The sequence below is a fragment of the Garra rufa genome, chromosome 23 (assembly GCF_049309525.1).
Source record: "Garra rufa chromosome 23, GarRuf1.0, whole genome shotgun sequence".
NCBI classification, from domain to species: Eukaryota; Metazoa; Chordata; class Actinopteri; order Cypriniformes; family Cyprinidae; genus Garra; species Garra rufa.
Window position 1 is genome coordinate 29,815,914 of NC_133383.1, and position 22,787 is coordinate 29,838,700.

Sequence of the window (22,787 nt, forward strand, 5' to 3'; positions counted from 1 at the left end):
CTGCAATTTTTGAGTACTGTTATTTTCATTGCAAAGCAAAGCCAAAAAAGGGGGGAAAGCAAAATATAGAAAAAAGATCAGAGTTTGGAAATATTACCATTGATGGAAATTAAAATGACTGCTTTGCCAGGTGACACAGTTATGCTGGGGACTTCACAGGGACATTTTTGAGTCACAGGCTTAATTATGTCATAACTACAAATTCTTAGATATACTTTTTTCAGTGTACTATCACAGCCCCTTACAATGCACATAACCATAGCTAATCACACACAGGTAAATCCAGCCACTAACAATTTACCAGCTGCAACTCTGACAGCTGCAACAACCGGAATTACACAAACTTAGTGCCGGTCATATTGATAGTTACTTAGCTAGGATCTAATTTCATGCGCTGTGTGATATTACTGCGCCTGCTTCGGCCATGTTACGGCAGCAAACTTCCTTGACTATTACGCCGGAATGGAAGTGTAGTTCCTAATATTATCGGCCTAGAAAACCGCAGCTTTACATTTCCGCTGGTTTTAGTACACGATATAACTACAGAAGAGTCAAGTTTTAAACAGGAAAAAATATCGAAACTCGTTGGTCATTTTTGAACGTGATGCTATTGGTCTAATAGGATTCAATGATTTATGCTAAGCTATCCCTGCTGAAAAAAACAGCATATGCTGGTTAGGTATATTTTGGTGCTGGGATGCTGGTTTTAGCTGGTATATGCTGGTCCCTTGCTGGTTTATGCTGGTCATGTTGCTGGTTAATGCTGGTTTATGTTGGTCTTTGACCAGCAACATGACCAGCATAAACCAGCTAAGGACCAGCATAAACCAGCAAGGGACCAGCATAAACCAGCAAAGGACCAGCATATACCAGCTAAAACCAGCATCCCAGCACCAAAACATACCTAACCAGCATATGCTGTTTTTTTTCAGCAGGGATGCTAAAAGTGATATCGCCAGAACAGGAGAACGGCTGAATGGATTTCAAAACGGTAAAAATCTACTTATTAACTCGGGGGGAGTTGGAGAATGAGCCTATTTCCAAAAAAAGTGGAGTGTTCCTTTAACAGACACATGAGAGATCACTCTGGAGAGAAGTCATTTATATGTGGTCACTGCGGAAAGAGTTTCAGAAATAAAGCAACACTTAAATACCACATGAGGTTTCACACATAAGAGAACTGTATGTTTATGTTATCAGTGTGATGTGAGTCATGTAATAACACCAGAGAGAGGTCTTTGCTGTCCCATCACCGTGGAAAGACTCACAGAAACAAGACAAAAGTTAAAAGTGTAATTGCATTAATGAGTTGAAACAACATCACGTGTGCAAAAGTACTTGAAGATGGTGCATTGATGGTAATATGTAATAATAAAGAGCAGATGAATAAAGTGATAAAGATGAAAATGGTATGTAAGCAATGACTCTAATGCCGAGTTCATTCTGCATGATTGTAGCCCCGATTATGACTCACCGACAGGTTTTGAGAAATCCCCGACAAATGCCCGAAATCACAGGCAAATTGGTGCTGGTTCATGCGAGTGACAATCACTAAGTGTGAACTATCAAAGACTCAATCTGAGATATTTGATATGCTAAATATCTGGACCTGTCGACGATTCAAACTCATGCCTTGTGAAATGTGTTCTGACTGAAAATAACATCAGCGATTACCTACAGCCAATGAGAGAGCAACATCCAGGCCAGCAGGAAGTTGTGGGGAGGAGTTACTTAGGTATAGACCACAATATCAACAAGCATGGCTTCGGTTCAGAAAAGGGCTTCTTTTCGGTCAATGGAAGAAAAATTAGTGGTAATTTGGCAGGAGCACCCTTGTCTGTTTGACGTGTCGTCTGAGCTGTACCACAACCGGGTCGAACAGATGTTAACAGATGAACCTGCGTTGTCTAGTAGCGGAACATTTTGATCAAAGCAAGTCTTCAGGTGTCTTTCTTAATTAATTAAAGGAGAATACTGTATATCACCTTTTATGTTTTTTTGCATAATCTTGAGTCAGAAACACTTTTTCCAATTATTTTTTTTACAAATGAGGTGAATAGTGTTTGCTGACATATTTTATTGTCTGTACTGATTTTAGGATTTCTATCTGGCACAGGGGGTGTCTCTCCAACCCAAGACTTGACCACAGCAGAGGTGTTGAATAAAGAGAAGCCAGTAATGGAAGGGATCCAGGGAGGGACATCCACTGACTCTGCACTGTACTACTGCACATGAAAACAATCAAATGTTTAGATTTTGTTATGTGGACTGTCTGACTTTGCCTTACCTTGCAGTGTCTGGTAACACACTTACACTTCTGGAGCCAGCAGACTCTGATCCGGTGAGTACTCTTTATTAAACTCATAGGCTTGGCATGTCCTGACAAAACTATTAATACAAGTTCTGTTGAATATGGCAGAGGGAAGACACATCTGCAGCAGTGGAGTTCACTTCTGATGACGATGAGATGCTGGACTCCAGAAGGCTTGAGGTATCATGTCCATTTCACAGATCTGAATGGATAAGAAGTCAGCAATGTGGTGCTAATAGAAAATATCATATTTATAACAGTGCAGCCTGGTAACATATTGAGTATTGCCTAAAGTAATTCTACATGATGTACAAATCCTGCTGTGCTAATTGATGTGTGTTTTACAGAATTCACCAACTGTCAGACCTCTCTACACCACGCATTTTAAGAGACAGATAGAGCTGGCAGACTCAAGATCAACGTGAACAAGAGAAAGCTGCAGGACATGGACCCTGAGATGGAAATTAAACACAAGACACTGAGGAAACTGGACTTGGAAATCCAGAAACTAGAAAGAGAACTAAGTTATTTTAGTTGACACTGTGACCATGATTGTAATACAATGTGTAATCATTATTTTATCTCCCCAAATAAAAATACATCCAAAAACTTTGTGGTCTCTTACGTTTTTCTTGAATGTCCGGTAGACTATATAGTCATTGATCCAGTGAAGTGGAACTAGAATTTGGTAGCACACACTGTTTGGTTATTTTCCCAATGTGAAGCACATCTACTTGGTCCTGCTGCTGACCAGACAGGGGCTACTGTGAAATATCCAGCTGAAGATCCTGAACATCTTCATGAGTGGCATTAATTGAACTGGCAGCCAAAAAATCTTCCCTTCACTGAGAATCCTGGGCCTGTCGGTGATACTGCTGCTCTTGATTCAATAGAACCTAAAGACTTTATTGAGCTGTTCATTTCTGATGTACTAATACAGATCATTGTATATCAGACTAACCTGTATGCAGATCTTTGTATTCAGACTATGAAGCCACTTGAAAGCCAGTCACTTCCTGGGGCTGTTTTTTCTAACTGGTTGATACCATAAACCTGATCTCTATATGCACTGGTTTATAGTTGAAATGCTACCCCTTACATCAGCAAGGTCATGTCTTACAACAGGTTTGAAATCATATATACAACAAATTCAGCCAATGACACTGACAGGCTGAACAAACATTTGCATTGATGAAGGGATGCTGTGGTGTGGGCACCTAGCTTTCAGGCTGTACAATCCTTAAAAACCCATCAAAATGGAATAAAATCCTAAATCTTGTGTGATTCTAAAACGGGGTACTGTTAAAAAAAAACCAAGAAGCCCTATTGTGGAGAAAGAGCTGCCCTGAAAGACATGGTTGGTTGCATATTATTTATGGGTAGTTTTTACAACTCTGAACCACAGAAATGTGTTTTCAAATAAAGTACAATTAGGAAAAACAGTAATGAACCACCATTCATTCAAGATCTCAGAAACGCTGACTTTAGGATTGGGGAAACAGTCATGCGGCACACTGAAAATGGGATGGTCTTGGCACGACAAGACAGACAAACAGTGAAAATGGCCACAGCATGCTATTTGAACAACATGGAAAAAGTTGAGGTATGGCAGAGAGGCCACCAAGAAAAGAAATGCAACGCAAAATCCAACATGCATGGTGGAATAAAATAATGCAATCAATAGAAATAACAAATATGATCAAAACATTGTCAGGATGTCGCACAAATAGACAAAGAAATGTGTCATATCTGTTGCAGATCAGTCACGAACAGGCTGGTGGTGGGAAAGAGAGAGATGACCTTCCAACTGAAAAACACTGAACCTAAAAAACAGGGTGAGTTATCATCTAGTTCCAAAAAGCAACATACCTCACTCTCCTGCGAAAAACCCCTTACATTCTGGTAATTGATACAGTTTACCACTCAAAGATAAAATACAGTGCCTATTTATTTATTTATGTTTTTAACAAGGTGAGTTTAAGTAAACTGCAAAAACTTTAAGTTAGTCATACATACAATGAAAAAGCTTTATTCTCCAAAATTTGTAAAAGATTCAAGATAAAATTGATTCCCACAAAAATCATGTAGAAACGATCCTACAGAATGTCTTGTCCTCTGAGATAATCCAATAAGACAGTTCTTATTGGGATCCTTTAGGATTTTTTTGACAAGGGAATATTTAGCAGATTCTGGAAAAGGGGATGTAAAAATTTGACATCAACTGTAGCTCCTTAGAAGTAGTTGCATAACAGCTCGAATGTGGCTCAACCAAGCGTGCCGTAGGTGTCCTGAAAAGTGAAGCCAAAAGTTTTCGATCGCCCCCCGGTGGCTGGCTGCAGTATAGGTCATAAACCCCGCCCTCTCCATGTAATCTAATGGGACGTGAGCCAAACTAAATAATCAAATTACACGGCAAATAATTTTTTTCCAAAGATGATTTCCATCGTGTGAGGTAGTTCTTATAATGCTGATTCATGCTCAGGTGTTCGTTTTTCTAATAAGTTTGCATTTAAGTAGTTATTTGATGCTATAAAAACGGGGTGTGTTGTCATGATTGTGATCGTGCGATTGGGTCTGCGGGAGTTTGGGCGGGACTTTGACACCGCGGCTCCGCCTCACGACACTACTGCGCATGCTCTGGCTCCAAACAAACCTCTACTGCGCATGCTCTGGCTCCAAATGACGTAACTTCCCCCAAGATGGTAGCGGCCATATTGAGCTGTTTTGGCTTCACTTTTCTATAGTGGAAAGAAGCGGAAACGCGTTGTCCATCTTTTTTTACAGTCTATGGGCTCAACCAATCAGAATCAAGGACTAGAATTGTGAGTTTTGAAACTCTTTCCACACTGAGTGGATCTGTTGTGAATTTTCTCTATTGTGAATTCTCATGTGCCGGTCAAGGTTTTCTCGTTGATTAAAACTCTTTCCACACAGAGAGCATGTGTAAGGTTTCTCTCCAGTGTGAACATTCATGTGCCTCTTAAGGCTTCCTTATTGAGTGAAACTCTGTCCACACTTTTGGCAGATTAAAAGGCTCTCCATAGTGTAAATATTCTGGTGGACATCAAGGCTTCCACTTTGATCAGACTCTAAGTTAGAGACTTGTGAACATCTCTGGCAGGATTAAATCTCATGTGGACTGTTACCCCTGGTTTCACAGACATGACTTAAGCCTAGTCCTAGACTAAAATGTAAGTCTGAGCTGTTTCAACTGAAATAAACTTGCACTGACTGATCTTAAAAATATATCAATGCCTTTTTTGTTTTAAGATGCACACCAGTAAGGTTTTTTTCTAAGCATGTTTATAAAAAAATTACTTAAATGTCTTAATTGATCTGTGGCCTGGCTTAGTCTAAGTCCTGTCTGTGAAACTGGGCCTTAAGGTTTCCAGGATTACTGAAACTTCTTCCACACTATTTGCAGATGAAAGGCTTCTCTCCAGTGTGAATTCTCATGTGGACTGTAAGATTTCCAGAATTACTGAAACTGTTGCCACACTGAGAGCATGTGAAAGACTTCTCTCCTGTGTGAATTTTCATGTGATCTTTAAGGTGTCCTTTTCGAGCGAAACTCTTTCCACACTGTTGGCAGATGAAAGGCTCGTCTCTGTTGTGAATTTTCATGTGTTTTGTAAGTTGTCCTTTTTGAATAAAACTCTTCCCACACTGTTGGCAGAGGAAAGGCTTCTCTCCAGTGTGTATTTTTACGTGGGCTTTAAAGTTTCCTTGTTGATTGAAAGTCTTTCCACACTGTTGGCAGAAGAAAGGCTTCTCTCCAGTGTGTATTTTAACGTGGTTTTTAAAGTTTCCTTGGTGATTGAAAGTCTTTCCACAATGAAAGCAAGTGAAATAACTCACAGTTCCTGTCTTCTGAGCTCTATTTTGTGTAGTCTTTTCAGATTGTAAGGAACAACAAGATTTTTCTCCAGTTATGAAATTATAAGGTCTCTCATTCTGAGCTTTCTCTTCAACTTCATTCAGTACATCCCTCTCCATTTTCAGCGCTGTTAGGTCTAAGGTGGAAAAGCAAATGAAAAAAAGTTAACCCCAGTTTAAAGGCACAAAACTATTAACATCCAAACATAACTAAAGATGCGTAAATATGTAATGCATGTATGCTAGATCCTATACCAGACTGTTCAAACCTGATCCTCGTCAGCCAGTATCCTAAAGTTTGGGCTGGCCGTTATACCACTTAGATATACCACCAATTAATTCCAAAAAAATCTAGATATAGAGTGATCTCAGACAAGGAAAAAAGAAAAGGGGATAAATTCCCTACTCAACCGTCAGATGAAAATTGTATCACTAAATAATTCCTGAGGTTTTATTAAAGGGGCAATGCTGTTAGCCAGTCATAAAAGTGGGTTGTTACACTGACCTCTTAAATGTAAAACACCCAATGCCCAAGATTTATTGATGTTGTTTTAAAATATATGAAAACATGTTAACATGGATGCTACTTGTGCAATTAGTTGATCAGGAGTTTCTAGCCATGCAGCCTTTCTCTCTGGTTTTAAGACAGCTGTACCTTCTATGGAACTGACATTTACTTATTTGAGCTAGTAATAATGGCTGTATTAGCCATTTATTTTCATTTACTGCTATTGCAATAATACATTTATATTAAGATTTATAATTCTACAGGTGCCACAATTAATGTTTTCTTAAATAACTAAATTTGGAAATAAATAATTTAATTTATATAATAAAACAAGCTTAAAATGGTTAAAGCAGTGGTGCCCAGACTCGGTCCTGGAGGGCCGTTGTCCTGCTGAGCTGAGCTCTAACCCTGATTAGACACACCTGAATCAGTTAACCAAGCTCTTACTAGGCATATAGAAACTTCTCAGGAGGTGTGCTGAGTCAAGTTTGAGCTAAACTCAGAAGCACACTGGCCCTCCAGGACCCAAATGATATAAAAAGAAAATGATAAAGAGGCCCTTGAAGCGCAAAATGCCACACAGGTACATGGAGTTTATCACACTGAGCATCTGGGAGAAGGCTATTGGTAATGTACAGGAGTCTTGAGGAAACATAAGCACTCTGATCGCAGAGTGTATTTCTGCACAGACACATTTCTGCAACTTCAGGTTGTTTCCACACACATTCAGGTTAATGTTTTGATGCGCCAATCGCATGTTTGTAAGTTATATTTATGGTCTTTTAATGCTTTTATTGGGACAGAACATTTGAGGAATGACAGAAAAGTACTGGGTGAAGAGAGGAGACTCGAGACAGGAATCAAACTTGGGTCGCAGATGTGCTATATCTCGACATGCTAACAAAAAGGCTATTGTCGCTGACCACATCGATCCATACTGTAGTAGGTATATCCAGTCAGCTCAAGACAGTTTTTTTGTGGCATCTCCATATGATCTAGTAGGGGTGGGCGATATGACCTAAAATTAATATCACGGTATTTGTCATCTTTTGAACGGTGACGGTATAATATCACGGTATTACTTATTTTGGGAGGAGTAGCCTCTCCTTTCCCTTAAGTATGTGAATAAAGGTAATATTTGTATAATATAATAAGTAAATGGTAGGTATCCTTATCAAAAAAAGACATGGGAGAGTATGTATTCTTAAAGGAACACTCCACTTTTTTTGGAAATAGGATCATTCTCCAACTCCCCCCCGAGTTAATAAGTTGATTTTTACCGTTTTGAAATCCATTCAGCCGTTCTCCTGTTCTGGCGATATCACTTTTAGCATAGCTTAGCATAGATCATTGAATCCTATTAGACCAATAGCATCGCGTTCAAAAATGACCAACGAGTTTCCATATTTGTTGTATTTAAAACTTGACTCTTTTGTAGTTATATCGTATACTAAGAGCGGTGGAAATGCAAAGCTGCGAGTTTCTAGGCTGATAAGATTAGGAACTACACTTCCATTCCGGCGTAATAGTCAAGGAAGTTTGCTGCCGTAATATGGCCGAAGCAGGCGGAGTATTATCAGAAATGAGTTCCCAGCTAGTTTAGCATTTGCACATGTGCTGCGTGGTATTACTGCTCCTGCTTCAGCCTTATTGCAGCAGCAAACTTTCTTGACTATTACGCCGGAATGGGAGAGTAGTTCCTAATCTTATCAGCCTAGAAAATTGAAGCTTTGCATTTCCACCGGTCTTAGTACACGATATAACTACAGAAGGGTCAAGTTTTAAATAGGACAAATATGGAAACTCGTTGGTCATTTTTGAATGTGATGCTATTGGTCTAATAGGATTCAATGATCTATGCTAAGCTATGCTAAAAGTGATATCGCCAGAACAGGAGAACGGCTGAATGGATTTCAAAACGGTAAAACTCAACTTATTAACTCGGGGGGAGTTGGAGAATGAGCCTATTTCCAAGAAAAGCGGAGTGTTCCTTTAACATATTTATTTTGCAAAAAACCTAAAGATCTTACTTAACACTGTACAACAAAACTTTTTTTTTTTATTTAATTTCTGCAATATTTAAAACCTTTAAATAACTGGGGGAAATCAACCCATGGCAACAGTTTAAAAGTAGACCAATTCTGTGGGGAAAAATGCGGACTTGGCAACCCTGCATCCAACACGAGCTGCTGGAGTTAATGTCATTGCACACATGAGTACGAAATTTTCGTCCGAGATTTTTGCACGTTAAAAAAAAATACAGGCTATGTTAATCGAGTTTACACACTGCCTCTGAAACTTTCGTCCGTCACAAAAAAAAACAGATCGTGTTTGATTTTCTGCATTTTCGCATCCATAATAAGCATTTTGATAAGGATGGCAAATATGAGAAAACTAAAAAAAATGATCACGGGTCGAAAGTAAAGAGAGATTACAAACATAGACTGGAGGATTTGCTGCAATCTTGTACTCACTGACAAATATATACTAACGTTATAAGATGTGCTGCTCCCTTTACACAGAGTGTGTGTTATCGCTAAATCGAAAGTAAAAGTAAACAGGCCGGTCGCGTTCGCTCGCACCCGCTCAATTTGTGATCTGCTGTGTAAATCCTCCTGCCGGCCGCCGGGAAAAGTCCCGGTCGTCCCGATTGCCACTCCGCCCCTGGTATAGGCTACAGGCCCGACCTTTCTTCACGATGTTTCACCAGTCGTTTAATGGCCACTCCCCTTTTACCTACCACCTGCAAAGCTGATATGAATATGTTTTACTTTTTTACTTACAACAAGATATATAGTATATGGACAGGTATTCAGACCACAACTGAACGTTTGAAGAAAATTTAATGCCTTATTTAGAATTAGCTATTATTGATGTAAATGTAGCCGTTCGAGGCACATGATTGATTTATTACGGTATTGACGGTATTAGAAAATCCATGTCGTGGCGCAATGTCACACCGGTGCTGACTATGACACCGGTGTACCGCCCACCCCTATGATCTAGTTTATTATTGCTACTTGTTTAAAACTCACACAAGCTCTTTGCTGTTGCAAATTTGCAAGTTGATCCTTTTGCGGCGCATATGTCCACAAGACAGAGAATGTAAATCTTTGTGTCTCACCTCTAGAAAAACCACAAAGCATCCCTCTATCCAGATGCAATTGGAGGAACATTGAGCATAATACCCAGTCAAGATAAAACAGTGTTATACGCTCTTGTTCTCCCAGGAGCTGGTTCCAACAAACCTCCATTTCCAGTTACAGAGCTGCTGACAAATGAACACAATGTGCTAAATATGCTGCTGAAATCTGTGCACAGTGTCAGCAAATTGACCTCTGCTGTCCAAGTACATCACATCGAGACAGATTTTAGACTGATCCAAAGTGTCCTTGTATAATTCAACAAAGAAAATGTTAAACATAATTGGAAAGGGCTTGTCCTTTCAGACTTCCCAAAACTGATTTTAATTTAAAACTGCATGTCAGCTAGCAGGAATTATTATTAGTAGTATGCTAAATATATTATTATATATTCTAATTTTGATCATTCCCCAAAAGACAAACCGATTTGTAACTTTGCAAGTATGTGAATCTTCTTCCTAACCTAACCTTAACCTAAGTCTACTAATACTACTACTACTAATAAAGGAGTGTTAGTTGTCATGTAGTTGGAAAGTTGCTTCTAGTTAATAGACCAGGGGGCCCATCATAATAAAACGTAATATAATGTAAAAAATAAATGATATAATCCATTATAAATTAAGTAGATTTAATATGCTGTCCATTGTGTCTTATAAATAATCATAATCTTAAAAGTTATAGCCTCATTATTATAAGTATTATAGTGTATTATAATTATGATTATTCATGAGATGATATAACATATACTTATATATATATATATATATATATATATATATATATATATATATATATATATATATATATACACACACATATACATAATGCATTATGCATTCATCATAATGCCTTAGAAATACCATTGTAATGTATTATGAATAGGGGCTTCATCGAAAGTGTTACTGCCCCATATATAGTTTTCAACAAACTGATCTGCTTTAAAGATAGTTTCTATTACAATTAACTAAATCTAAAACTGCTGTCAGTATTATTAAAGCTTTGAAAGCCTGATGTACCACAAACAGACATTAAAGATGAATGAAGATTAAACACCAACCTCCTTGTTCCTCATGTTTTGGTTCTGGTTCCTCATGTTTTATTCTCAAAGGTTCTGGTTCCTCTTGTTTTATTCTCAAATGTTCTGGTTCCTCCTGTTTTATTCTCAAAGGTTCTGGTTCCTCCTGTTTTATTCTCAAATGTTCTGGTTCGTCTTGTTTTATTCTCAAAGGTTCTGGTTCCTCCTGTTTTATTCTCAAAGGTTCTGGTTCCTCCTGTTTTATTCTCAAATGTTCTGGTTCGTCTTGTTTTATTCTCAAAGGTTCTGGTTCCTGTTTTATTCTCCAGGTTTCTAGTTCACTCGTGTTCTCCTCACTCTCCACTTTAACAAACATCTTCACAGCAGCAGATCTCAGTTCAGCAGATACTTCTCCAGATTTTCCTGCTTGCTTCCAAACCTAGTCACAGCTGTGAGGATGAGAATATTACAGGTATTTACTGACCGGATTCAAAAACTGTATTTTTCTGTTTACAGGAACTACATTTATAACAGGCTGAACTAAAACAGAATCACAACAAAACAACAGAGAGCGCAGTGAAACCATTCTTTCTCTTAGGTTTAATGGTGTTTGTCAAACAGAAGTTTGTGTCTTAGTGCCTCCTGGTGGACTGGAGTGTGAAGCGCCGAAAGAAGGGAAAATAAAGCGGGGGAAATGACTTTGTGCGTCTATAAGGTGCGCTGGTGTTTTTTCTTTATAAAGCCGATCTGCACAAATAAATGAAAATGACTTAAAATGATAGACTCACATCATGGTGTTGAGCATCAACAGTCTTCGTGAGTGACGATTAGAGGAGAAAAACAAACGGTAGGCTATACTCAGGTATACTGACCTGAATAAGATATTTTCACATAAAAGACAATTACATATAGTCCACAAGAGAAAATAATAGTTGAATTTATAAAAACACCTTTTGAATTAAAAGATCAGGGTTAATTTAACTTATTTAGTCTTCTGGGAAACAAGTCTCTTCTGTAGCTTCTGGAGGGCAGTTCTGAATGAAATAAATATCATTTTAGGTGAAATAAGAAAAATGTACACATCTTCAATGTGTTCAACAGTTTACACTCCTGGCTCTTAATGCAACAAGGGACTCATGAACAACTTATCACTAAACAAAACAAACAAAATAAAAATACAGCTGTGTACACAATATTAAGAACCAAGTGTATGTAAACTTTTGAAAATGATTTTTTCATAAATTCAAATATTATTTCCTCTTGTGGACTATATGCATCTTTTATGTGAAATATCTTTTCAGGTCAGTACCCAAAAAATATGCATTATGTATGATCCCTTTTATTTTGGTAAAAAAAAAAAAAAATACATTTTCCAGATCTTTTATCTAGTACATATTAGTACATAAAGTGTACATATTAGTACCCAAAAGGTACTGCGGCAGCTTTTATGTTTTTTTTCTGAGGGTGTTGTGCATAGAAACATATGTAAAGTTGACTCTAGTATTTGTAATTTATTAGCAGTTGTTGCTCAGTCATGTCTTAACATGTCTTAGTTTTAAGTAAATAAAAATAAAGTGTCATCAAGAAAGAGTAACATAACCACAACTTTGTTTAGAAAGTTTGGAATTGTTTACTTTCAAATATGGTTCTGTATGACCATTAACATGAATGTGCAATATTCCTTGCTTCTGAAGGGTACATTATAAATAAATATACACAACAATTGTCAAAAACAACAACAATAGCATATGGTATTTATTTTTTGGGAAGGAAATGCTTGAAAAATCTACAAATAAATAAATAAATTACATAGTCGATGCTAGTTAGACTGGTCTTGGTTGGTTTTAGAGGGCTGGAGACCAGTTTAAACCACTGTGAAATTATTATATTAATTATTATAAAAATTAAAAAATATATATTTAATTATTAACCATAGGCAATTCTGTCTATGCTGTAGGCAGCATTCAAATGAAGTTTATCATGAATAAATGTTACATAGTGAACATTAAATAAATAATCTTGTAAGTCCATTAACTCATTGTTGTCTTATTATTATTAATGCCTATTATTGGTTATATTCATTTATACCCCCCCCCCCCTCATTTCAATCTCTATTATTATGTAAATAATTAATAATTATGTAAAAAATTGCCCACTGTAAATGCTTGACGTGCCAGTAAAGCTTTGATTATGCTATAGACTGGGATTTTTACTGAAATGCAGTTTAAAGGATGAATTTAACATTTATTTTATTTCATCTAATTAATAGACTAGCCTATATAAATACTATATTGTTTCACTGAGAAATGAATCATTCACGTACTTTGATTTGCAAATGTTCGGAGATCTGACAAAATCTAATCACGTCTGAAAGACTGTGGTGGAAAAATTTCAGTCTGACTCTTCTCAGAGTGAACAATTGTACAATGGAAATTCATGTTTTTTCTGATGGATTATTTATTTATTTATTTATTTTTGACTGATTACTTGAAATCTCTCTTAAATGCTACCCATTCCTCTTCTCTTTCAGCCGTTGTCTTTGGAAATACAATCAGTCCAGATTTAGGGCTTTCACGATTCATTGATTCATCATTACCCATGGCTCAACATATTTTTGGGATAGATACACAGTGAATACATAGACTAATTAAAACATCAGTAGCTGCAAATGAGTGATTAATGCAATGTTTATTGTTTAATAAAATGTATTACAATAAATGTTAAAAGGTATTTATCAATGGTAACAAGGTAGCGCGTACATTACAATTTGCTACATAAAACACATATATTTTAATTGTAGTGTCTAAGGTGTGCCATTATCGTATTGAGTGTAAATTATAATTCTAATTCAAATTAATAAATGGATGCCACCTTATTGATAGCTTTCATTCATGTGACCGGCTCAAAGAAAGTGACGAAATGTGAGGGAGGCAGAGCAAAAGGAGTGCAACCTAAAATATACTGTTGTACCCTGACGTTGATTGGTTGGAACACTGTTTGTTTTGCTGTGGAATGGTTGGTAGCACCAAAAGTTTTTTTTTTTTTTTTTGCATATCTCGGAGCCAAGGCTGACCACAGAGACGTGTTTTTTTTTTACAGCCAATTTATGGGGCAGTCAGCGAGCGGATCGTGAAGAAAGGTCAGCTGAATGTGACACTTTATGTTTCAGCCTAGAATCGCTGATACAGCCTTAAATATGGGAAAGCACCATTACCCAACCTATTAAAGCCAACCCACCAAATGCGGGTGGATTTTAGCAGTGGGTTATTCTATGTGTAAACAGTGATAGAGCAATGGTGGAGACAGAAATTAGTTTGTGGGTGGGCCTCAAAAAGAATGGGTGGGCCTGAATAATTCACATCACCCATCTCAATAATAATAATAATAGTAGTTCCTGAAGTTTTGGGAGGATATGGGGAGATTGAGACAATTAAAGACAAAACCAACTGTGTTTACGTGAACCATGTGTTTTTTTGACAGTTTAAACACAATTGACACTAATGCTGATGATACGCTGGGCAACTTTGGCAAATGTTGCTGTAAATAGGCAGCCTGGTGTGATACAGAGCCCACAACAGATCTAAATTTTCCAGACAGGAATGTTTTACCCATTCTCAATGAGAAAGTGCCAAAGCAACATTGCTCAAAAAAAGTTGCCCGATAAAATTGCTCAAAAAGTTGCCTAGTGTATCATCAGCATAAGTGTAGTTTAGTACCACTAGGATGTGTGGCTTGTGAAGCCGTAGCCAGTAGAGTTGGGGTACTCGGACTTGTACTCGGACTCGAGTCCGGTCTCGAGTACAATTTTTAGCGGACTCGGACTTGTCACGGACTCGGATGCATTTTGACTCGGACTTGACTCGGACTCGAGCTTTTCGGACTCGGGAATTATTGCCGAGTCCAGCCGAGTCCAGGGACAGTTGATGGAAATTTTACTGACTCGATGCATTATTACGAAAGTGACATTCAGTATTATTGGCATGTGTTTTAAAGTCTTGCCGGTACTTGAAAGCCTGCCTCTCAGTCAGCGCACAATGCTGAATTAAACTCTTTCTCTATTGCTACACACTTACACGAAAGGTAATGTCAAAATGCATCGTCTTGGAGAGCATTCATGTAAATGCTATCGGTTTTGTGTTGAGTTAGAAATACAGATGTGTCAAAATATATGATCTGTGCGTCCGGTCTTAAAGCGACAGCAGTGTAAACCTGCCACAGACTGCGTCATAATCAAACAACAAAATAAAAAGAGAAAATCACTCACTGCTCTTGATTGAAGCAGTTTAGCAATTTTAATAAGAATCATCTATATTTATTATATACGGTGAAGATTGTAGAGAGTTTTATTTTTACATTTATTACTTCATTAAATGTTTGTAGTACACTATTTCTGTGGTATACTTTACTATATAGATCAATCTGAAAAACGTATAAAACTATTTCATTTGTATTTTGATTATTATATTTATTTATGCTTTTGCTTGTAATTAATTATTAGACTGTTTATTTTCCTTCAGTAAGCTTGAGAATGTTTTACTTACTTACTTGGGTGTGCATTATTTTCTAATAATTCAATGGCCCGTTGTCAATAGACCAATTTGGAGTAGACGTTACAGTTATGTCAGTAAAAAAATACTATTTAAACCTATAACATTTTACATTTACCTATTTTATCTCAGAATTCAGAATTTTTTTATGTCGTTTATATGTTGTATTTAAGACTTTAGAACTCAATTTAACGCAGCAATAGCAAGTTTGTCAGTTCTGAGGGAAAAAATAAACTCATGACTTTAGCTGAGAGGAAAAGGGAGAATGTATTTTCTTATCAGAATTGTGAGATATAATCTCGAAATTGAGAAAATAAAGTCAGAATTTTATTCTTTTATTCCATGACTTCCATGTCATTAACCCTCACAGCCTCATTTTCATCTAAGAAAAATATGTCACTAGCTGTCCATCTCTTCACCTACCCCTCCCTTTATCACAGATTCATTCTTTTACTCGTAGGTACAGTCCTGTCCTTCCCTTATAATTCCCACATTGTCCTTCCCACATTCTAAAAGCTGTTTCACTCTGAAATATGTCATAATATCAAGTCAGTCATAACTTCTGTTACATGACTTTAAGTTTGCTGAGCAGGACACTAATGAGATGGTGTGAAATAAAAAAATCAAAATGGCAATATGCAACAGAGGTTTCCTTTTGTTACATTTAAATTGTCATTGCCTTATTGTAGTTGTACAAATTAAAACAAGGTTAAGATACTGACAAACAGTAGTTTTTAGTTGGACTCGGTCGGACTCGACTCGGACTCGACCCATTTGGACTCGGACTTGAGTCCGACTCGCCCCATTTTGGACTCGGACTTGACTCGGACTCGACTGGTTAAAGACTCGGACTCGACTCGGACTCGACTTACGTGGACTCGACCCAACACTAGTAGCCAGTATCAAAAAGTTTAAACTGGGTGTCGGTGTGTCAACATGCAATGCAGTTGTGCTTCGGGTGTCCTGTGGATGTGGATGTTTCCTGATCCAACTATCCCCTCTCTTCAACATCACTTAATGTCTAACTACTGTCTTATCAAATAAAGGCAAAAACGCCTAAAAAGTTTAAACTGGCAAAGCACACAGCTGCGTCTCAAAGTTTTAAGTGCACATTGTAAGCAAATAATTTGAAGCAGCCATTATGAACAGCTGATTTATACAGCGCCATCTGATGACCAAACCACATCGGGACAATTTGTGTTTACAATGTACAATGTGTTTTTTAGCAAACCGTACCTTTAGCCGAAAACCCACTTCTTGGTTTGGTCTCGGTTCAGTTTGCTTCTGAGTGTCTGAAATCGACTGGAGTATTAACAAATAGTGAAAGGTCCCCTTTATTGCAGAAATACATGCCTACATTAATATCCATACACATTTCATATTTAGGCTAAAATACCAGGGTGCAGTTAAGAGTTACTACAGCAAATCAATGGAAAAGCCTTCAAACTGGATCGTTCATGGCCCTAGTGTGAATTTTCATCTGGACTTTAAGGTTTCCATGTTTTTTGAAACTTTTACCACAATGAGGGCAATTTCATGGCCTCTCTTCAGTGTGAGTCATCATGTGCCTGTTAAGACGTACTCTATGATCGAAACTTCTTCCACAATGATGACAGTTGTAGGGCTTTTCTCCAGTGTGAATTCTCTTGTGCCTTTTAAGATATACTTTACAAGTGAAGCTTTTTCTACACAGTTGGCAGGAAAAAGGCTTCTCCCCAGTGTGAATTCCCACGTGCCATTCAAGAGCTGCTTTACGAGTGAATCTTTTTCCACATAGTTGGCAGGTAAAGGGACACTCTCCTGTGTGAATTCTCGTGTGCTCTTCAAGACCTGTATCACGAGTGAAACTTTTTCCACACTGTTGGCAGGTGAAAGGCTTTTTTCCAGAGTGAATACTCATGTGGCTTACAAAATCTCTTTTACGAGTGTAACTTTTTCCACATAGTTGGCAGGTAAAGGGACACTCTTCAGTGTGAATTCTCATGTGCTCTTTAAGACCTCTTTCACGAGTGAAACTTTTTCCACACTGTTGACAGGTGAACGGCTTTTTTCCAGTGTGAATGCTCATGTGGCTTACAAAATCTATTATACGAGTGAATATTTTTCCACATTGTTGGCAGGTAAAGGGACACTCTATTGTGTGAATTCTCATGTGCTCTTTAAGACCTGTTTTACGAGTGAAACTTTTTCCACACTGTTGGCAGGTGAACGGCTTTTTTCCAGTGTGAATGCTCATGTGGCTTACAAAATCTCTTTTACGAATGAATCTTTTTCCACATCGCTGGCAGGTAAAGGGACACAATTCTGTGTGAATTCTCATGTGCTCTTTAAGACCTCGTTTACTAGTGAAATTTTTTCCACACTGTTTACAGGTGAAAGTTTTCTTTCCAGTGTGAATTCTCATGTGAATTTTAAGACCTCTTTCACTACTGAAACTTTTACGACACTGTTGGCAGGCGAAAGGCTTTTTTCCAGTCTGAATTCTTCTGTGAACTTTAAGGTTTTCTTGTTCACTGAAACTCTGAAGATTCTCATATTGATCTTCCTCTTTAATCTCATTTAGTACTTCCTCCTCTTTCAGCGCCATTAGGTCTAAGGTGAAAAACAAACAAATACAAGTTTAAAACAGCAGTTAAATGGCACAAGACAAGAGATAACAATATATTAAGGGAATGTTTATAGGACACATTGTTTCACGAACGAGAACGAGTCGAGATTTAATTTAATTTTTTTAAAATAAATACTCAATGATGAAATACAGTATTTTATTCAACAAAAAAACACAAAATGCTAAAAAATGTAGGTGCATTTTTGATATGAACTTATATTTTAATGAATTATATGCAGTAATAAAAATGTAAACTAATGCTGCATGATTCTGGGTAAACTGAAAACTATTTTCTTTTATAAACTGGACATCACGATTCTGAAGAAAAAAAGGATTAGAAATCTAAACAAAATTACATAATTTACTAGTGGTTCTGAAATAATGTTCATTGCTTATGTCAAAAAAAAAAAAAAAAAAATGGAAGGAGCCCGTGTCTCAATTAATAAAGACTTTTGGAATCTCTTGAATATATACAAGTAGAGCGCAAACAGTTCTGTGCCGTAATATTAGCGTACTTTGTTCGTTTTGTCTACATGATCCATTTACAATCGAAGAAAAGTGTTGTTTATCTAAGAGGACTCATTTCACATTCTTCAAAAACATAATTTCTGAAGAGCTGGACAAAGGAGAGTTCAGCTTTGAGAATGAAAACTTACCTGTTTGTTCCTCAGTTTCTTCTTGTTTGACTCTGAATGTTTCTTCAATCTTCATGTCTTCACTCTCCTCTTTAATAAACGCCATCTTTTTAATAGCGTGTCACGTGGATCTCAGTTGCTCAGTTTTCTGTGTGTTTAGATGTTTTGTCCTGTTTAATATCAGAATAATTAACAGAAAGAAAAATAAATAAAAATTAAATATTTGATTGTCTCAATCAGCATCCCCTGAAATAAGAGTGAAACTGCCTGAAAACACACAAAAAAAATACATTAAAGCTACATATTAATAAAAATACACACACAAACTATAGATATTTCTTCTTTAGGAATTGATTTAGATTTAGATCATGATATAGAATGTTTCACTTCCATGAAAACATTTGCAGTTGTTTTCATTTCCGGAGTCGGTGAGCGCGCGCTGATTTGAACGATTCGAATCACTGAATCATTTTTTGACGCAAATGATTCCATGAACTCGAAAAGCTCCGTTTCTCTCATAACGATAAACTGATGCTGCATGATATAGGGAGCGAAACGAGACGCCCCTTTTACTCATTTATTTACACATAATAACATTCATTACAATGTTAAATTCAATAACAAATATGCCACTATATCGCTTTTAAAAAACTACAAAACTGCCTGAACATTTCGTCTCACTGTAAACACTGTGAATGCTTAAAAACACAAACCTTTATTCAGCCGAATCACAACAGATGCGGGAGCGCGCTCAGCCTCATGACGTCACCAAGAGACCAAAATAAAAGTCCCGTTCAAAATCATAATGAGGAATTCAGAGTTCATACATAAATGCATGCTGAATGTGCTGAACATATTAAGAAATCATGAGAGAGTGTGAGATTCGGTCTAGAAGTCACAGTTTTAATGTTCAGGCGCAAACTTTAATGCCAACCATATTAAAATGCAAAAAGAAAAATAGAAATATGCTAAAAATAGCTGGAGTATGAGCTCATAAAGCAGCGTTAATACATTTCCAGCTGGCACATGTCCTGTAACGTTGAAATAAGGTCAGTTATATTAACTGACTATATTAACATGGGCCATCAACGACAGAATGATGATTTATAGCAATAGAAAAAACTCCCTAGTGTTTCAATTAATTTCCAAAAGAGGAATAAAAAAATGAACAAACAAAATAGCCCGAGATTAATTACAATAGTCAAAAGAGTGATAGATCACATTTGCTATCCCCCTTTGTAACAGTTACAGCATTAACTAGTTTTATGTGAATTTAATGGCAAGGTATAAAAACAGAAAGTATAGTGTTTTAAATGTACATTAAATGGAAAAAAATAAGAGAAAAGCAGAGAAAAGAAAGAGAAAGAAAAGAGAAATGTATTCAGATTTACGATGTTAATAACTTTGCAAATGCAACATCATACGGGTATGAAATTTCATTTTGATTCTATATACATTTCTATGATATATTTGTGATTCTAGAGAGCAGTGCACCAATGGACTTTTATTGTGGTCTGGTGATGTGACGTCATAAAGATGTGCTGCGCCCCTCATCTGTTGTGATTCACCTGGGCTGTATCCGAAATCGCCCCCTATACACTATTCACTATTCCCTACATTAGTCCACTCGTATAGTTCACTTGAAGGAGTGAATGAAAACGAGTGAGTGAATTCGGACACTAAGTGCACCGGAAGGACTGCCGCTTTTGCATAGTATTGCTTACTGTTTAACAATCATTTAAAACGGACAGTTCCAGTAGTAAGATTAAAGGATTTATCTTGAACTATGTCAAGGAGTTTACGTTTAAACCCTGGTTAAACAATTTAATAATCAATTTACAACAAATTTGTACCTGTGTTGTACGCTGCATTACGCAGTGGACGAGCGCGTTGTAAAATGAACAGATGGATTATTCAGCTGCGGGCGCCATCGTCTGGAAAGACGGGTTTGTTGTTTTATGTTTTTAAATCAATGCAAACTGTTCCATCAATGTGTGGGATCAAGTATGCCTGCAAAGCGCTGCCGCTTCGACCTAAGAAGGACTTGAACGGTCTGTTTTTCCACTGTGGTAGCCTGCAGATGTGCTTCCAGATTGAGCAGGGATGGCACTACTTCAGATAGGGGCTGGCTATCTGTCTGAAGCTGATCGGTGTGTGTACTGGTTCCAGTATTTTCAGGAGATTTTCTAGCTTTGCCCATTCACTGGTCAGGAGAGTGTCAATCCCAAGCTCCTGTAGGATTTCATTGAGGATAGGTCTAGTTTCAATCAGTCGTTTGATCATGTCAAACAAACTATTCCTCAGTGTGGGGCAATCACGGATGAGTGTTCGTCCACACCTTTTAAAAAATGAATATAAAAATAGTTTTCCTCTCTACAAACTAGTGTTGTAGATGTCTTTTATATCAGGTGTATATCAGTTATTGTATAAATAAAATAATGTATATATTTACTTTTTAAACTTAAAATGATTTAAGTAAATTGTGTAAATTCATGTTAAATGTTGTGTGTCTGTGTGTAAGATTTGACAACCATGGTTTGTGAGGACACTTTGATGTTACAAATGTAATTACTAAAAACTGCAATACCACGTGGATTGTGTCATCTCTAACAGTGGTCTGTTTTCACTGTGATTGCAGAGAGTAAATATGGTCTATGGAGAGTCCTCATAATCCAAGTATGCTAGTTTGTGTGCAAGAAAGTGAAATATAAAATATAAACCTTACCTTTGAATCATTCGTTCATTTGCCACTGAAGACTTCTGTACAGCATGAACAATTGCCCTTGTCTTGCTGAGAATGGTACTTGTGCTAGGAACTTTCAATGCATCCTTAACGGCAAGTTGCAATGCCATGCATGGCATGCGCTGAAACTTCAAGTCCCCATCTTGAAAAAGGTCAGTCAAGGCTGTCATAAAAGGAAGTTAAGCACATTTAAGGTCTCTACTGTACATGTCAAGTCAAGTCACTATTATTTATATAGTACGTTTAACAATACAGATTACAGTTTTACAGCATTACTGTAAATAGGAAAATAAGGTTTATGGGGTTTTTTCCCTTAATTTCAACCGACAGTGTTGTTGAACATAACAATGCATTTGCTCTTTCCAGTTTCTAAATTGAATTCGAAATAGTCCCAAACAGGACTCTGTCGTTTCCTACCGGCAGCCATCATTAATGTCCGTCTTCTTTATCTATCAGTTAACTAATCTCGCTGTCAGCCTCAGTTGCATCATTCGCTATCTACAGGTGATGCACAAATAAAGCAGCCTGTTGATTTAAAGGAACCGTATGTAGGATTGTGGCCAAAACTGGTACTGCAATCACTTTCAAAATACTGTAGAACTGTGTATCCCCTCCCGCTCCTCCCTGACTCGAGGTTGCCAGCTAAGCTGCAGGAGTAGGCTGCTACAAGGAGCTTCCAATGGCAAGTGACGAGTCCTACACAGAAATTTGTTTTTCTTCTGTTAATTATATGTTTATGCTTCACAAGAGATGTTTTGCGAAGTAATTATGTATCGCAAAAATTTACAGATGGCGATTAGCCAAATATTTCGTAAAGATGTACTGTAATACCACATTTCAGTCGGAACATAGATTGTTTTCATACCCTGCTAGTGGTGCGATATAAAGCTTTTTATGAACGCATTTAGCACGGGCGACTGTGGAAAATCCACTGTGTACGGAAGCAAAGTTAGCCAAACATAGATGGATCTAACCTGTTCAGGAGAAAATTAGCAATGTTGGCGTCTATCTTCAAATTCTTCTCCGTTTTCAGCCGTCTCCATCTTTCAAAGGCATATCCTATACAAATCCTTTTTATTTCGGACTTTGTCACGACGTATTTCGGATTCATAACGAGGTCTTTAGGTTTCGTAACGTTATACATGTTTTATCCGACACGTTCGTATAGCCGCAGCTGTAACAGAGCTGGGAACCCGGATCACAAAACTCTACTGACTTCGTGATTGGTCGATAGCTGGAGGGTGGAGCCTCAGACCAAAACACAAAATGACAACAATAACATCAGTTGAGGGCTGCAACTCTCACTTTTAAATGACAATATCCTGGCCGGACCACTGTTGTCAGTGATATAAGTATTTGAAATGAACATGATTTCTTAATGTCTAGTGACATGTCAGGGCC

At 37.3% G+C, this 22,787-nt stretch overlaps 2 protein-coding genes across 2 annotated transcripts; both read right to left on the reverse strand.

Annotated features, from left to right (window-relative positions):
- Positions 1-4,241: 4,241 nt before the first annotated feature.
- Positions 4,242-11,430, reverse strand: LOC141299303 (uncharacterized). The gene is made up of 2 exons (XM_073829659.1): positions 10,896-11,430; positions 4,242-6,324 (listed from the first exon to the last, which is right to left on the reverse strand). The coding sequence occupies exons 1-2, from the start codon at positions 11,227-11,229 to the stop codon at positions 5,726-5,728; spliced, it is 933 nt and encodes a 310-aa protein (XP_073685760.1). The 5' UTR covers positions 11,230-11,430; the 3' UTR covers positions 4,242-5,725.
- Positions 11,431-16,908: 5,478 nt separating this feature from the next.
- On the reverse strand, positions 16,909-17,987 carry LOC141299000 (uncharacterized). The gene has a single exon (XM_073829283.1). It carries the CDS (start codon positions 17,985-17,987, stop codon positions 16,935-16,937), a length of 1,053 nt encoding a protein of 350 aa, XP_073685384.1. The 3' UTR covers positions 16,909-16,934.
- Positions 17,988-22,787: the final 4,800 nt, after the last annotated feature.